The following is an 18,196-nucleotide window of genomic DNA, read 5'->3' as shown; positions in this document are numbered from 1 at the left end:
AATTCGGTGATTTGTATTGCTTGACTTTTAACAACGAGACATCATTTTTTTATACACACACACACACACACACACACACATACACACATAAGTCTTACATTTAAAAGCGAAGAAAGGGCTGAGGGTGGACGCTGAAGCATCTCCTCAGGCGTCCCTCAGAGTTTAGCCCCGCCCACACCCCCGTCCCGGCTGGCGGCGGCGTGGCGCATGCGCACGAGTAGTCGGCCGCCGAACGCGGTGGGCGCAGCCGCCAGCAGGCGGCGCTAAATAGCAGCGACTCCCTCCAGCTCCCCGAGGCCGGGATTGGGGCTGAAGGGCCGACGCAAACTCCCTGCGCGTGCGCACGCCAGGCTTGCTCGGCCAAGATGGCGCCGGTGGAGCACGTTGTGGCTGATGCTGGAGCTTTCCTGCGGGACGCGGCTCTGCAGGTACGGGGAACTCGGGCAGAGAGGATGCGGGGCTGGGCTGGTGGCCCTTTAAGTCGCGCGGGGAGTCGTTCGGGTCCGAGCTCAGTCGCTCTTTACGCAGGACATCGGGAAAAACATCTACACGATCCGGGATGTGGTCAGCGAGATTCGGGACAAGGCCACGCGCAGGCGGCTCGCAGTCCTGCCCTACGAGCTGCGCTTCAAGGAGCCTTGCCCGGAGTACGTGCGGCTGGGTGAGTGCGCTTGTCCCGGTGTCCACCGCGAAGATGAGGCCCAGGGTGCGGACTCCAGTGCCTCTTAGGATCCAGTGGCTGTGTTAGGGGGTGAGGACCCACAGTCAGGCACCCCGTTTTGTATCGGGGTTGCTCTACAACAGCTGCACCGGCCCCAGTGCCTGTTAGGGTCTGGACACTATCAGCAGATTTAGAAACCGCGTTCTAGGAGATCACGGTGGGAAATAGACCGCCTGGGTCAGGAGTCAGCCAGGCCTTGCTTGTTAGCAGCTATGTTCCCTTGGGGTACATCCCTCAGACTCTAGGTGTCTGTTGCCTGCTCTGAAAAATAAGAATAGCAGTAGTTCCTACCTCACTGGTTGCTAGAAGCATAAAATGTGAAGTGTGTCATGCAGCACAGCGCCTACCGCTTTGTAAACATTCATTAATTTTGTTTGGATTAAAAATAGAAGAACCCAGATCTCTTACGCTTGCCCATTTCTTTCCAGTATCCAACATCAAGTCAGAAAAAGGGATCGCTTTTAGGCTTTACATTATTCCTGAAAGAAACTATAAACAGTTAACACTTGATAAGGAGTCAGGCTTGTTCTCTTGTTAAGGGTCAAGGAAGACAACCATGCTTAGGACAGTTCTTATGTTTCAGGGTTTAGCGGCTGGTAGTGGAGGTCATGTCACCTACACTATTCCTTTGTGACATGTGTTGGTGGAGTTTCTGCCATCAGTTTGCTAACTATCATTGTTGACAGATTAGTCTTTCTGTGGAAACATTACTAGTACTTCACGGGATTTGATGTACAGTAACTGCCCAATAAATTTTGGCCACGGTTAATAGCTTTTTTAGGAAATGTGAGCAGTGCATTTAATTACCCATATGCCAAGGTAGCATAAGGAAAAGTGTCAAAAAACTACTATGTTTAGGGCCTCCCCGGTGGTGCAGGCAGTTGAGCACAGTGCTGTGAAGCTGTCCACAGCCTCTACAGCCTGAGTTTGATTCTGGCTGGGTGGCTGCCAGGCGAGAATCCCACAGCATGGCAGACCTCTCCTGTCTCCCCGGCTGCTCCCCTCAGCAGTGTATTTGTCAGTCTGCCTCTTCTGTTCTCCACTCTGTCTCTGGTGAATCCTCTTACCCTCCCGCACATCTGGACTGTACCCCAGTTCTTGTATGTATAAATCTTTTTTTTAAAAAAAAGGAAAAAACTACTTTGTTTATGTTTGGAGTCTCAGGATATGAGGTTTGTGTTTGTTTTTTTAGAATACTCAAAAACTGTCCAGTATTTGTTAAAAAGCAACCTAATACTTTTGTTCTGTCATAGACTACAAGAGTTAGTGGTAGAATTACCTTTTTCTTCCATTTTGGAATCTGATCATCCATTCTAATAATACGGAGTATTATACTTAGAATCAAAAGAATTTCAGAGTGCGGAGAGAAGAGACCTATCCTAACAATACCGACATCTAGATTAGGAAATTCCCTCACTCCAAATATTATGCTAACTCTCAGTGTCTTTCTGCTAACTTTGTTCCTTCATCTGCACCCCTTACGGATATAATGGTAAACTTTACCCACCTAACTTTGGTTGACGGGAATACAATTGGCTCAACTATGAGTAGAAAAGGGTCAGGAAATGAATGAAAATGTTAAGAAGTTTTCCTGGGGATATTGTCCCTAAGTTCTTTTCATAGTTTCATTATGTTATCCAGGGAACTTTTTGCTTCTTAACTAAAGTTGGAAATCTCTTGTTCACAGTGACTGAGTTTTCAAAAAAAACTGGAGACTATCCCAGCCTCTCTGCCACAGATATACAAGTGTTGGCACTCACCTACCAATTGGAAGCAGAATTTGTTGGGGTGTCTCACCTAAAACGAGAACCAGAAAAAGTAAGTGAGGAAGATTGTTGAAGGCAGCTATGTTCACACTATACTACCAATACTGACTGTCGGAAAGCCTATTGGTGGCTTCATTGTTTTGTTTACCTTTCTTATTGTGGGAACTGTCAAATACAGAAAAGCAGAGATGTCATTATGATGAATGCAGTGTCCCAGTCATTCTGCCACCTCAGTTACTGGTGCTCTGTTTTCATTTCTGTTGACTACTGGCCTTGAGTATTTTGAACTCAGATATACTGTTATTTTTCTGATATCTTGATCTATCTCTTTTTTAAAATAGGACCATTATTACACAGACACAAAATTAATAGCAACTCCCTAATATCAACTGTGCAGTTAGTATTCACATTTCCTAATTATTTTTGTGCATTTTTGAAAATAATGTATTTGTTTGGATCACAACCCAAATAAGATTCGTCCATTTCAGTGAACAAAATTGTCTCATTCTCTTTTGACCTATAGGTTCTTGGGAAGGGTTGGTTAAATTTGAAAGATGCGGAAAGTAAAAATTAACTGTATTCTATTATTTAAATAGGCTTCTTTATAGAACAAGAAGGAAGCACTAGGTACTTCCTTTTTTTTTTTTTTTTTTTTCAACCTGCTACCTTCAAAGGGCAGAACTTGCACACCTTAACTACATTGAAGAGACTAATAATGGATTTCAGACTGGGCCTTATTGGCTGTTCCAGGCCAGTGGAGTTTAGAAGCCAAATAATCTAATAATGTAATAGTTCATTTCAAATATACTGACAAAGAATTGCTTGATCTCTGCCAAAAATCATCAAAACTGGTGGACTCACATTTCTGTACTACTTGGAACTGCCTCCTCTTGTTTGTAAGCAAGTTTTAAGTCCCCAAACCCAAGAAATCTAAAAGTGATGTCTAAAATACACTTACACATTTTCCTGTTCGCTAGTTAAAATTTAAAAAAAAATTGGAAAACGGACCTCCCCAGTGGCCTAGGGGTTCAGTCTCAGTTTAATCCCCAGCCAGGGAACTAACCCACATAAGGCACAGCAGACCTCTCCTGTCCTGACCGCTGCTCCCCTCAGCAGTGTATTTATTGCAGTAAACCAACCTATTTTCCCCACTCTGTCTCTGGTGAATCCTCTCACCCACCCCCACACCTCTGACCTACACCCCAGTTCTTCTACACATAAGTAAATAAATCTTTAAAAATAAATTGGATTACCTTTTATTTCAAATAACCAGGGAGAATATGTTTGTTTTCTGTTTTGTTTGTTTTTAATCTTCCATGTTGAAGTTGCAAATTATATTTCCTTGCTTTGAGCTGTCACTTTTTCTTTTCTTTTTAAAGGTTAAAGTGAGCTCATCCATTCAGCATCCGGAAACTCCTCTACACGTTTCTGGTTTCCATCTGCCCTCAAAGGTAATTCCTCAGGCAAGCCGTGCTCTTTGTGCTGTCTTCTGCCTCCGTCATCTCTCCACACCTTGTTTACAGTGAGCAGGTTTACCTAGACTCATACATAGTTCAGCCCTGTCTGATCTGACTGTATGTCATAGAGCAGTTCATCTGTAACCCTTTCACTTTTCAGGTTATAAATTTATTTTTCTTTTAACCTCAGCCTAAACCCCCACGAGAAACAGTAGAACATGGACACCCAGAAGGCAAACCCGAGGACCTAGAATTCACTTCCTTCCTGTTCTGGAGAAACCCTTTGCCAGATATCGATCGTGAGCTGCAAGAGTTGCTGGTAAAGGCCCCAACATATGATTTCCTTCTCATGGCAACACACTTTGCCGGAAGTTTCTGAAATCCATTGGTGTTTCAGGTTGACAGAGATGAGGATGTTCCAAGTGAAGAGGAGGAGGAGGAATATGAAGAAAGGAAAGACGAAGATAGTGATGGTGATGGAGGTGGGTGGATAACCCCCAGCAACATCAAGCAGATCCAGCATGAGTGGGAGCAGTGTGCCGTCCCCACGGACGTGCGAGTGGGCTGTGTGACCACAGACTTCGCCATGCAGGTAGGTGGGTTGGGCATATGCTAGCCCTGAGCTTTCAGACCTCACTCAGATGGGGGTGGGTCCCTCGGAGGTTATGAGAGGTATACACAGCTGTTTGATGCTTCTTTTCCTGTGATAGAACCTCTCCCTGCGCACTTCAGTAATTTTCAGTTTTGCTTGGAGGCAAGAGAATCATAATATACTGCCAAATTTTTATAGTCCATTAAATTTTTTACATTTGCTATTCATGATACTGAGTGTGTATAATGTTCCAGGCTCCACTGAGTTCTTGGAGAAAGTATAGAAGGTTTCCAGCCCAGAAATGAGTAATTGCTCTTGAGGCAAAATGATGATGAGCACAGATCCCAGCACTTGAAATGAGAGAAATCTGGGTCCTGGTCCCATTTTCCATCTCTAGAGGCGTCCTCAACTTGCTTTTCCCCAGTAGAAGCCCCTCCTGAGCCAAACGAGGGGTTTGCAGCGTTCCTTTGACCGTGATTGTACAGGTGTTGAAAGAAACCTTGGCTTTGTTTTGACTCTAGTTCTACTGTTACTCATTGGTTGCAGAATGTCCTGCTTCAGATGGGGCTGCACGTGCTGGCAGTGAACGGTATGCTCATCCATGAGGCCCGGAGCTACATCTTACGCTGTCACGGCTGTTTCAAGTATGTAGCTGGGATTCTCGACCCAGTGCCCCTCTGTTGAACTCTCTCCCCTCCTATCCCTTCTGCAACTTCTCGATGGAGAATCTTGCATTGTACATGGAGACTCCTTCCACGTTGTAGTTCCTCCGCGAGTAGGCTTCTGCCCTACCCAGGTACTGGAACCCCAGATTCATATGTCACCTGTGATCCGAAAAATCCAGGGTGGGGTTTTTTAGTCCTAATCTTAGTAGTTAGGTTGAGGGCGTGGGTTCTAGAGCAGAGTCTTCATCATTCAGCAATAGGTACTGCAGTGCTTGGATGGAATGATGTCTAGGTTTTGTTCTGAAATAATACACAGATGAGATAGAGCTGGAACGTGAGTGCATAGTTGAAGCTGTTTGTTGAGCACATGGAGGTACATTGTGCTCTTTGATCTACTTTATGTTCAACATTTTCTATTTAAAAAAAATGGACTGGATTCACACTACATGGACTCAATCAGGATTCTGTGTCATGTTAGCTGTGTGACTTTGCAGAAGCTGGTTAAGATCTCTGCATTTAACTTCCTGTGTGAAATCAATGAAATAGGGAGATAGTCACATTAAGGAGCGCAGTATCCAGCGAAATGTTCATTCAGGTGAACTCTTAGCTCACTGACATGCCCTTCACTCCATTTCTTCTGAGTCATTAGTTGGTTCTTGAGGTGAGGGCTGCCATTCCATAGATGGGCCCCAGGATCCCATAGACATGGTTGGAATGGAAAAGACACTTGAACAGCTTGATGGGGGTCTTCCACTGTGGTGACTTTCAGCCATTCCACAGATTCAGTGGATATTTAGTGACTATCATGTTGGTCATTTGGAGCTCCTATTGCCGAGGTGTGTGTAGAAGGTTTCTGAAGCAGCAGGTGTCACTCCCTAGGTCCCTAGAGCTCTTCCTCTGAGGACAGAGTTGCCTGGATGGATTCTTGCTCCCCCACAGGCTTAAAAACAACCAGTCACTTGTGACTCCAGCCCTCCCCTGCCACTAATAAGCTGCAGGTCTGCCTGTGACAGAAAGAGCCGCTCCCAGAGCTGCTTCTGCATTGTTTGGAATCTTAGCACATAAATGTACCACTCAATGACAGTAAAACTCCTTGGGTCATGAAACCTCATTTCCCTTACTGTCTTGTATTACAAAAACTCTTAAGTTCTCCACAGTAAAACTCATTCTCAGAAACACTTGAAAATGATTTCTGTTCTTGGGAGATGATTCTGAAGGGTGGACTGTTTGTGGTGCTAGGTACTTTGTTCTGAGCACTTACTGAGAGATGCTTAGTTCACTCAGACATGCAGGTGGAGGATATGGCCTCTCCTGCAGTTTCACACAGCCCTTGTCTAGCCACTGGGAATTGAAGGAGACTTCCTAAAGGACAGACACCAAAGCTACTGCTTGGTCCTCAGCAGGAACAATAGCTGTTCCTATCCAGGGTCCACTATTGGGGCTCAGAATCTACCTTCAACACCTAACCTGTTCAACCATAGCTTTTATAGTGCTTCCTGTTTAATTCACTAATAAACTCTTAGCACCGCCAGAGCCACCTTCTGGCTTACTGCCCAGGCTGACATTTGGGGACAGGGTATTTAGAGCTATAATGATCTGCCCCTTGAGGAAGTACGATGATGGTAAGATCATTGATTCTCAGCCAGATTCCCCCTTTCTGGCCGTTTCCTCCCTGAGGTCTGTGGCTCCAGTGTACTCTAGGGATGAACTTTGCTGCTGGCAGTTCCAGTACAGAGTATCTCCTCCTGTGTCTCCAGGACAACATCTGATATGAACCGGGTATTCTGTTCACATTGTGGAAACAAGACCCTGAAGAAAGTGTCTGTGACCGTCAGCGAAGATGGCGGCCTGCACATGCACTTCTCCCGCAACCCCAAGGTGCTGAACCCTCGAGGCCTGCGGGTGAGTGGCGCAGCTCCCGGCCCCAGCAGTGGGACCTCAGGTTGAGAGAGCAAGACATTAGCCACACAGTCAAAATGAACAGACTGTAGATACAAGGAAAAGCTGCAGATAGGACAGATAATTCCTGTATACTCTTTACTTCAGTTCCCCAGTGTTAATCTAACATGTCTACTTGCTAGGTTTCTGTGTATTTTTTTCCTAAGCCCTTTGAGAGCGAGTTGTATGCGTGTGATGCTTCTTTGCCCTGAAATACTTTAGTGTTTATTTCCTGAAAGACCTTGTCTTATGAAACAGTGTAATCCTCAAAATCAAGAAGCTAACATTGCTTTAATACTACTCCCTGATCTATCATGCTACAAAATTTCCTTTATAGCAAAAGAGGAGGATCTTTGGTCCAGGAACTAGTCTAGAATAACATGGCATTTACTTGTCCTCTCTTTTTTTTCCTTTTATCCTTCCCTCCTCCTTTTTATTGTCTTTTAAACCTAAGTAGTTTCTCATCTCTTTTGCCTTTCATGACCTTAATCTTTGAAGAATATGAGCCGGTTGTGTTGTAAAATGCCTCTTGGTTTAGGTTTGCCTGCTCTTTCCACATGGTTGGATTCAGGCTATGCATTTTGGCAGCAACAGCCTCAGTATCCTCAGTGCTTTCTGTCAGGGGAAATGATGAATTGCTCAGTTCAGGATGATACTAAGTTTGATCACTTTTTTAATATGTTTTCTTAGTAGCTACAATATAATCCTCAATATCAAGAAGTTAACTTTGCTGCAAAGTGTAATCTGACCATATTCAACCTTTGCCCAAATTTCCTTTAAGGTTGTCATTTGCAAAAGGAGTAACTTGTGGAAAGATTCTATGATACTGTGACTATTGTTTCTCATCAAACATTTAACTCACTGGTTAAAATTGCCCTAGTCTGTTTTTATAGTCCTGGTCACCAAATGGTGATTTTCTGACTCTATAATTATTACTTGGCATTCTACTATAAAGAGAAATCTTCCCATTATCCCATTTATTTGTTGCCTCATGGATTTTTATTTTAGTCTATAGGCTGCCATCCATTACTGTCACTATTTTTATCTGTTTGATTATTTTAAGACTGTTCATGGAACCCTTCAGGCTGTGTCAGGTTGACAAGTCCTGGCTTCATACTTTCTGGCACAGTAAATGCTCCAACTCTTATACTGCCCTTTTCATGGAATCAACTATTTCCCTTGGAGCTTGTTATGGAGAATGGTTTTTAGAAGTAAAGATCTGGGCTCCGGGTTTACTCATGAATCCTGTGGAGTCATGGATTCCCGGCCCTCGGGGCACAAAGATGGAAAATGTATGCATATGTCTAACTACACACAAATATTTTATCTGAAATCTGTTTTAAAGATTAGTTCATAGCAGTTTCAGCCCAACACCAGAGTTCACCTAGCCCACTTATTTCATAACTCCCTTACTACCACCATTTTTCATAATAATATTATTTGCTCAGCCCTAGTGAATACCTAGTTGTTGTTAACCCATGCCACTATGGGAAAGGTACCTGGTTACTAGAATTCAGGTGACTCTGTTTGTTGCTGAAGGTGTGTAGTTAAAATACTCTTGGGTGTTTCATCTGTGAGTTGAGGCGGGAATCTGATGGGACAGTCATGCCATGCAACCTCGTAGTAGGCAGTGAGTAATAGGTGCCATGGCACCTGCCTGCATCTGATGGCCTTTCTGGTCTTATTTACAGTATTCACTTCCTGCTCCCAAAGGGGGCAAATATGCCGTCAACCCCCATCTGACTGAAGACCAGCGATTCCCTCAGCTGCGGCTCTCCCAAAAGGCCAGGCAGAAAACTGATGTTTTCGCCCCTGACTACATAGCTGGGGTTTCTCCCTTTGTCGAGAACGATATCTCTAGCCGGTCAGCTACGTTGCAAGTCCGAGACAAGACTTTGGGAGCTGGGAGGAGACGGTTAAATCCTAATGCTTCCAGAAAAAAGTTTGTGAAGAAGAGGTGAAGTACAAACTTTCACAGGCAAAGTGGATTGTTCTGGGGCTGCCTAGGTGTTCTGGTATCTCATTTCTCCAGCTCTGCCAGCTCCACAACCTTCTGGATGGAAAAAAAAAAGGCTTGGCTGACATCATGCTGCTTCGTCACTCACTGAGGTGTGTTGGGTTTTCTGGTGGAACTAGGCCTCTTTGGGCTGGTGGGCATCTCCACACCTGGGAGTCCACGCCGAGGGGAATTTGATGAAAAGGAAGGAACATTGCGCTGGAACAAATCTTCAACCTTTAAACAAGGGAACTGCTGGATGATATTTTTTAAATAAATGTGGTTGCAAGCCAAGCTTCTGTGTATTTTCATTAAATAAACAAATTTTTGCTTCCTAGGTAATTTGAAGTCTAATACCTAAGGTATGCACCTATCAAGCATTTAGCTTTATCTTCTTGCCAGAAAAAGAGTTTTATAATAAAACCGTAAGTGTAGCCAATTTTTCCATTTTAAAAAGGATGGTTCCTGTCATTCAGAAAAGTTGAATATAATGAAGTAAAATACAGCCTTTTGCCTAGAAACACCCAGAGTTTACATTTTCCCTTACTTGCTTTTTTTCCTCTCTGCACACACAAGTACACAAAGTATCTCCTAGGAAAGGGCGTTCTTTTTACATAATGACAATACAGTGAGCACGCTCAGAAATTTAATATTATTGTCTAATGCAAAGAACTCAAATTTTACCAAATTGTTCCAGTACTGTTCTTCAAAACATTCTCAATGAATTCTAAACAGTTTTCTTAGCCATTGTCTTTGTTGAGGGTGACAAATAGTATAAACCAGGTTTTTAAAAAAAATTTCCCTCCTGGGTTTGACAGATTGCTCCAATTAGATTGAGGTCACACCACCTTGGGCAGTAGTGCTACCTGAGTGAAACTAATTTTAGTTTCTTGGTGAGGACAAGTTAACACAAGATTCCTGAGTCCTTCACAGTGATAACACATACACAAAGTGCTATCTTCAGAAGTTCCTTAAATGTTTGCTTGAGGGCCTCCCCGGTGGCGCAGTGGTTGAGCACTGGGTTGCGAAGCTGCCGGCAGCCTCTGTAGCGCTGGTTCGATCCCCGGCCGCTGGGCGAGGGTCCCACATGGCGCGCAGACCTCTCCTGCCGCCCGCTGCTCCCCTCAGCAGTGTATTCCGTCTGTCTGCCTGTTCTGTTCCCCGCTCTGGCTCTGGTGAATTCTCTCACCCTCCCACGCTTCTGACTGTACCCAGTGCTTGTATAAATAAATAAATAAATCTTTAAAAAAAAAAAAAATGTCACCTACCTTAAAAAAAAAAAAAAATGTTTGCTTGAATGGTTATCCTTTAGTATATAGTTGGGGTAGGGGTTGTTTTTTTTTAAATAATATAAGGTTTTTCCCATCCAGCTTTTTAAATAAAAAAACAAGTTCCAAAAATCTAAACTAGAGCCAGCTAGATGCCATCCTTCCTCCCCTGCCCTCTTCTCAGCCTCTATGAATAATCACTTCCATTTGTTTCTGATTCACCGTTGTGTTTTCTGAAGCAAAAATAGCTTTGTGTGTGTGGTGTGTCTTAGACTGTCTTTTCTTGCACTGAAGGTTGTGTATTGTTCTCCCCCGTGGGAAATCACTCCTGCTCAGTTTAGAGTTTCCTTATTCTATGGGCTGTCTAGTATTCTTACTGTAAGAAACTACTAGTTTGAGCACTTAACCATGTTAGGAGCTCTCTCAAGTATTTAGTCATTAGCAGATTTAATCCATAGAACTTGGTTACAGGGTATCTGGTTACAAGGTTACACAATGACCGAATTCATAGCTCAGGAGAGTCTAGGTCAAGATTCTACTTTAGGCCCTGTGTACTTTTATGCCAGAAATTAATGGTGGGATCATTAGAAAGCTGACTGCACACTGTCCCTCCTACCATCTTTTTTTTTTTAAATTCATGCATGTAAGAACTGGGGTGTAGGCGGAGGGTGAGAGAATTCACCAGAGACAGTCGGGAGCAGAATGGGCAGACTGAAATACACTGCTGAGGGGAGCAGCGAGTGAGACAGTGGAGGTCTGCTGTGCCATGTGGGTAGCTCCCTGGCCAGGGATCGAATTCATACTGCAGTAGCTGCAGATTGCTTCATAGTGCTGACACTTAACCCCTGGCGCCACCAGGGAGGCCCGGAACCTCCCCTTTCAATAGGGATTACACTGTTACACCCTGAAGATACCATGGCCATTGGTCTGAGAGAATTAGAGGACTATTCTGCTGTCTCATCTCGAGCTGGCTGTTTTATAGTGAGTTTAACAAAAACAGTCATAGGTGAATTGGCTCATCAGAACTGCCAGTCATAGTTGGATCAGCTTGTTAAAGCAGCTGGTCATAGTTGATGTTCTTGGTATTAGTCATGTTCAGCCCCCAAGGTTTATCAGCCTCCTGGTTATCTTGACCTTGCTACATTCTGGCCTGCTTGGTTAATTTCTGATGGCATCAATGTTATACACTCATTCAGGTATCATTGGGATAGGAGTATCAGTTCAAATCAAGAGTTTTAGTTTAGGGTCTCCCCAGTGGCGCAGCAGTTGAGCACTGGGTTGCGAAGCTGCCCGCGGCCTCTGCGGCGCCGGTTCAATCCCCGGCTGCTCCCCGGCCACCTGAGGAGGGTCCCACATGGCGCGCAGACCTCTCCTGCCACCCGCTGCTCCCCTCAACAGTGTACTTCGGTCCTTCTGCCTGCTCTGCTCCCTGCTCTGGCTCTGGTGAATTCTCTCACCCTCCCGCGCTTCTGACTGTACCCAGTGCATGTATAAACAAAACAAACAAATAAATAAAAACATGCCTCTATAAAAAAAAAATTTAAAAAAAAAGAGTTTTAGTTTAGAGAAAACATAAGAGTGTATACACACAGCCTATGCTAGGGGTGTGTGTGCATATTCCTATACGAGGTATGGTGCCCTTCCCTTCCTCGCTAGCTCCCTAGCATAATGGCTTGCTATAAGAATATTTAAGTATTTCAGGGCCTCCCTGGTGGTGCAAGGAGTTAAGACACAACCTATGAAGCTATCCGCAGCCACTGCTGCATGAGTTTGAGGCCCAGCCAGGGAGATACCAACATGGCACAGCAGACCTCCTGACTTGCCTACTGCTCCCCTCAGCAGTGTATTTCAGTCAGTCTCCCTGTTCTGTTCCCCACTCTGGGATACCTAAATTTTGGAGAAAATTTGGAGTAAACTTACAGATCACTGTGTTTGTATGCTCGTGGGTTTGGAGGTAAATTCTCATAAACGAAACCCTTTTGCATAATTAAAACAATGCTGAGACTGTAATTCTCTGAGCCATTATGATAGGCAAGTGTTATGGGTATTTACTACCAGCTGCTTGGACCTCTGCAAACACTGGAAATAGGGGGTTGTTTATCTTGTTGTCCCCTTTACCAAGTACAGCAATGGATCTTGAACAATGTTTAATAAATGCTTGTAAGTGGAAAGCATGACTCAGACCAGTTGGGAGAAAATAGTCAAGAGGCAGGAAATGCTTTTTCCTTAGTTTTCTTTTAGTTTGCTCTTGGAAGTCACAAAGGCATTCCCCAGCCTTGGAAGTGTCCACACGAAAATGGATGAGTAACTAATTTGTGGGAACAAGAAGATCAAACTTTGAAAGTGGGTCCCCTTCTATACCTTCAATTTTGTGACCTGGTCCCAAAACTTGATGTGCTGCATCAGATAAAATCTCTTCACAGCTCTCTCTCATGGCACAAGGGGTTAAGTGTCAGCACTGTGAAACAATATGCAGCTACTGCAACATGAGTTAGATCTCCAGCCAGGGAGCAACCCACATGGTGCAGCAGACCTCTCCTGTCTCGCCCGCTGCTCCCCTCAGCAGTGTACTTCGGTCAATCTGCCTGTTCTGTTCCCCACTCTGTCTCTGATGAATCCTCTCACTCCCCACACCTGTGGCCTACACCCCAGTTCTTGTATGCATAAATAAATCTTTAAAAAAAAAATCTCTTTGCAAGTAGGGAGGGGGAGGAGAGGAATCAAAACAGAGGAGAGAAGAGCAGAAGTGACTATGGTAATAGATCATGGGGTGATATAGATCATGGGGAGATCTAGAGGGACTACCCCTGAGGGAAAAAAATCAAGTATTCTACAAAAATGAACATTGATGAAAGGAAATAAACAAATCTCTTCACAACTGATACATCCCATTTCCCTAGAAATTTCAGTTTAACCAGAGTGACTGAAGCCCAACAGAAGTTATGAATGAGGGAGTGAGTCTGGGCAGATAACTAGTCAGGGTCAGGATACCCTAACTGGTAAAAACTGAATGTTCAGAAAACCCACACAACACTGAAGCAACAGGCAAAACCTTGTTCTGGGAAAATGGACCAAGTAACCTAAAAAGGAGTCCCAGCAGCCCTCAACCAATCAACAGGGATGCAAAGCAGACACCTGAGCCCTTCAGCAGCTACCCACACAGGACCCCTCTCTTTCAGGGAGTTTTCCTGTCCTTCTTATCTGACAATAAATTTCTTGCTCTTGTGCCTCACACTGGTCTTGACTTGAGTTCTTACCTCAGCAAGACAAGAACAGGGAGCCCCTTAGGGTCCAGATCCCAAACTCTGAGCCCAATTTGGTTACTCTTATGCTAAGTAGGCCTCCCTATTTAGCATAATTGTGACAAAATTCCAGCAGGAAATTCTTGACCACAGGAAGTCCGACAAAAGGGCATGTGTTTGTTGCAATAGTGATCATTGTGGTGAGACAGGAGGGTAGGATGGGATTTACAGGAGGAGAATCATTTCTCCCCTAATATCAAAGACCTGTTCCCTCTAGTGATGTTTGACCGGTAGCCACGGGAACCACCGAGGACAACAGATGCCCAGGTCCCCTGAGAGGCCTGAGCATGGCTCTGGGCTATCATCCTAAGTCCATTATCCGCAGCTCAGAGAAAAGCAAGGGGGCGTTGGGGACTTCTTTTGCAAAAAAGCAGCCACATGTATGGATGTGGTGCCTGGGCAGGTGACTAATGAGGCTGTTTGTGTTCTTTCCTAGGAAGGAGGATGGGGGACTCTAGAGGGTTCTCCTATCCCTGCTTTTTATTTCTAGATAATGAAGACAATCAACAAAGCTTCCCACAGCTCCACTGTGCCAGCCCACTCCCTGGGGGTTTGGGGGAGGCCTTGAGAACACTGTTTTCAGTTGTCATACAGGGCCCTGGTACATATATCCTCCTGGGACAGAAACCAGCTCTGAGAAGACCATGGGTATTGTACCATCTTGAAATAACAGCAAATTAAAGCTGGAGGGATGGGATATTAGAGACAATCCACTCTAATGCCATATTTTCACAGATGAGGCAACCAGGTCTCAGACAGAAGAGCATTTGCAGCTGACCAGGAGCTAGAGTCAAGAATTCTGACTCTAACTCTGATAGCATGCAGAGTCTGGGACCTGGCTCTGGAGTCTGAGAGTCTGATTCAACTTTGGCCAGAGTTTCCTGATTCGTAAAATGGGACTTTTTCCCTATATCACATCATACACAAAAAAGGACTTAAATCTAAGAGTTAAAATTATAAAACTCTTCAAAGAAAACATACATATAGGGGCCTCCCTGGTGGCACAAGGGGTTAAGTGTCAGCACTATGAAGCTATCCGCAGCCACTGCAGCAGGAGTTCGATCCCTGGCCAGGGACCCACATGTTGTAGCAAACCTCTCCTGTCTCTTCCACTGCTCTCCTCAGCAGTGTATTTCAGTGGATCCATCTGTTCTGCTCCCTACTCTGTCTCTGGTGAATTCTTCCCCCTCCCCCAACCCAGCACCTCTGGCCTGCCCCCAACTCTTGTATGCATATTAATAAATCTTTTAAGGGCCTCCCTGGTAGCACAGAGGGTTGACACGCAACCTATGAAGCTATCCACAGCCACTGCAGCATGAGTTTGATCCCCGGCCAGGGAGCTACCCACATGGCGCAGCAGACCTCTCCTGTCTCCCCACTGCTCCCCTCAGCAGTATATTTCAGTCATCTGCCTGTTCTGCTTCCCACTCTCTGTCTCTGGTGAATCCTCTCACCCTCCAGTGCCTCTGGCCTGTACCCCAGCTCTTGCATAAAAATAAAGAAATCTTTTTAAAAATTTAAAAAAATAAACACATGCTGTACAAAAAGAAAGAAATAAAAAAATTTGTAAAATGCCTATTTAAGTACCCATATTCCCCTCCATCCCAAGCTCCTGCTGACCAATGAAACCCCCTACTGAACTTTCCTATCCCTTAAAATAGGATTTTTAATTCTTAAATGCATGTAAATAGTAGTTATCTCCTATCACTTTCCATTCCTAGAAGAAAAACTTAAAAACAGTGTATTTAATGGTTCCAGAGATAACTACATTCTAATGTGGAGTTTTTGCTTCTGTCTCTTAATTTATGGGCTTTAGATAGTATCAATATACTTTGTAACAAGAAAAATAATAGAACATTCAGTTTACTCACAGTCAAACTAGAACCAGGGTGAAAAGGTGGTGAGACAGCCATTGCAGGCACATCACCAAGATGAGAATTAACACAGCTTTGGCCTCTCCCAGAAATGGAATCTTAATCCAGTCGATCAGGAAGCAGCCTGCAATAACCAACTCACTTTTTTTTTTTAAAGATTTATTCATTTATGCATACAAGAGCTGAGGTGTAAGCCAAAGGTGCAGGGGGTGAGAGGATTCACCAGAGAGAGTGGGGAACAGAACAGGCAGATTGACTGAAATACACTGCTGAGGGGAGCAGTGGGCGAGTCAGGAGAGGTCTGCTGCACCACGTGGGTCAGCTCCCTGGCCGGATATTGAACTTGTGCTGCAGAGGCTGTGGATAGTTTCACAGTGCTGCGCCTTAACCTCTTGCGCCACCAGGGAGGTCCCTCACTTTTTTTTCAAACCTAGTATGACATATTTGTTCACTCCCTTCTGCCTGTAAGTCTCTGAGTTTGTATAGATCCTCAAAGTCCTTTCTGTCAGCTAGGTGGAATACTGATTATAGACTAAAGCCAGTAAGTGTTTAAAATTTTACTCAGTGAAAATTTGGTTTGAGCAAATTAAGACAGGATCTTTATTAACTGATTGTTCTTTTCGCTTTAAGTTCCATATGGCTTGACTTAGCACTTTACTGGTCCTATCTATATTTAAGATGTTTATATTTTGTCTATCATGACTTTTTTTCTGTGTGCATTTGATTTTTTTTAAAGCTTTATTTATTTATTTATACAAGAACTGGGGTACAGGCCAGAACCGTGGGAGGGTGAGAGAATTCACCAGAGACAGAGCGGGGAGCAGAACAGGCAGAAAGACTGAAAAGACTGCTGAGGGGAGCAGCGGGCGAGACAGGAAAGGTCTGCTGTGCCATATGGGTTTCTCCCTGGCCGGCCGGGAATCGAACCCGCGCTGCAGAGGCTGCAGACAGCTTCACAGTGCTGTGCTCAATCTGCTGCACCACTAGGGAGGCCCTACATTTGATTTTGTAAAGGATTTTATTTATTTCTTTTTGCATAGAAAAACTGGGGTACAGGGCCTCCCTAGTGGCACAGGGTTTAAAGTCTCAGTGCTATCAAGCTACCGCCAACCACTGCGGCCTGAGTTTGATCCTCAGCATGGCAGACCTCTCCTGTCTCGCCCGCTGCTCCCCTCAGCAGTGTATTTCAGTAGATTTGCCTGTTCTGCTCCCCACTCTGTCTCTGGTGAATCCTCTAGCCCCCCTATACCCTAGTTCTTCTATGCATAAATAAAATAAATATAAATCTTTAGGGCCTCCATGGTGGTGCAAGGGGTTAAGTATCAAGCTATTGCCAGCCATTGCAGCATGAGTTCAGTTCCCCAGCTGGCCAGGTACGTTCAGCAGGTACATCCACCTGGTACATCCACCTGTTCTGCTCTCTATTCTCTCTGTGGTCAATCTTCTCACCCTCCTGCACCTCTGGCCTACACCCCAACTCTTCTATGCATAAATAATTTTTTTTTTAAAAAAGAAGACAATGAAGAAAAGATAAATAGCAGGGGGTAGGGGGAGGGCCTCACTCGTGGCCTAGGAGTTATGTCTCAGCGCAATTCAATCCCTAGCCAGGGAGGTGACTCACATGGCACAGCAGACCTCTCCTGTCTTGCCCGCTGCTCCACTCAGCAGCATATTTCAGTAGATCTGCCTGTTCTGCTCCCCACTCTGTGTCGAGTGAATCCTCTCACCCCCCACACCACATCTCTGGACTCACACCCCAGTTCTTCTATAAAAAAAAAAAAAAGATAAATAGCTGGGACTACATCAAACTAAAAAGTTCCTATACAGCAAAAGAGACAATAACCAGAACGAGACACCCTACAGATTGGGAGAAAACATCTGCACTCCATACAACTGAAAGGGACTTATATCAAAGATCTACAACTCAACAAAAATAAACAACCCAGTCAAATAATGGGCAGAAGAGCTAAAAACACAGTTTTCCAAAGAGGAAATGCAAATGTCCAATAGGTATATGAAAAAAATGCTCAACATCACTTATAATCAGGGAAATGAAAATCAAAACCACAGTGAGATATCACCTCACACCAGTAAGAATGGCCCATATTCCCTGGTAGCTCAAGGGGTTAAAATGCAGCACTATGAGGCTATCCACAGACACTGCAGCACTTCGATCCCCGGCCAGGGAGGTGACCCACATGGCGCAGCAGACCTCTTCTGCCTCGCCTGCTGCTGCTCCCCTCAGCAGTGTATTTCAGTGGATCCACCTGTTCTGCTCCCTACTCTGTCTCTGGTGAATCCTCTCACATCCCCCAGAATGTCTCTGGCCTGTACCCCAATCCCTGCATGCATGCATGCATAAATAAATCTTTTAAAAAAGCTGACAACAACAAATGTTGGTGAGGATGTAGAGAAAAAGGAACACTCTTATACTTCTGGTGAGAATGCAGATTGGTCCAACCACTATGGAAAGCCCAAATTATTAAAAATGGACCTAGAATCTACCCAAAGGACACAAGAACATTAATTTGAAAGGATACTTGCATGCCTATGTTTATTGCAGCACTATTACAATACCTAAGATATGGAAACAACCTAAATGCACCAAAACAGATGA

The 18,196-nt window shown here is 44.5% G+C and overlaps 1 protein-coding gene across 1 annotated transcript; it reads left to right on the top strand.

The window, feature by feature from the left end:
• Positions 1 to 365: 365 nt before the first annotated feature.
• Positions 366 to 9,100, top strand: NOB1 (NIN1 (RPN12) binding protein 1 homolog; the record flags this gene model as incomplete). The annotated part of the gene is made up of 9 exons (XM_084256712.1): positions 366 to 428; positions 529 to 661; positions 2,409 to 2,539; positions 3,867 to 3,938; positions 4,135 to 4,263; positions 4,342 to 4,536; positions 5,083 to 5,180; positions 6,959 to 7,103; positions 8,831 to 9,100. 9 exons carry the CDS (start codon positions 366 to 368, stop codon positions 9,098 to 9,100), a joined length of 1,236 nt encoding a protein of 411 aa, XP_084112838.1.
• Positions 9,101 to 18,196: the final 9,096 nt, after the last annotated feature.

This window comes from Talpa europaea (assembly GCF_964194135.1).
Source record: "Talpa europaea genome assembly, chromosome: 16".
NCBI classification, from domain to species: Eukaryota; Metazoa; Chordata; class Mammalia; order Eulipotyphla; family Talpidae; genus Talpa; species Talpa europaea.
The sequence above is the reverse complement of the archived record's forward strand: the minus strand, read 5'-3'. Positions and strand labels throughout refer to the sequence as shown.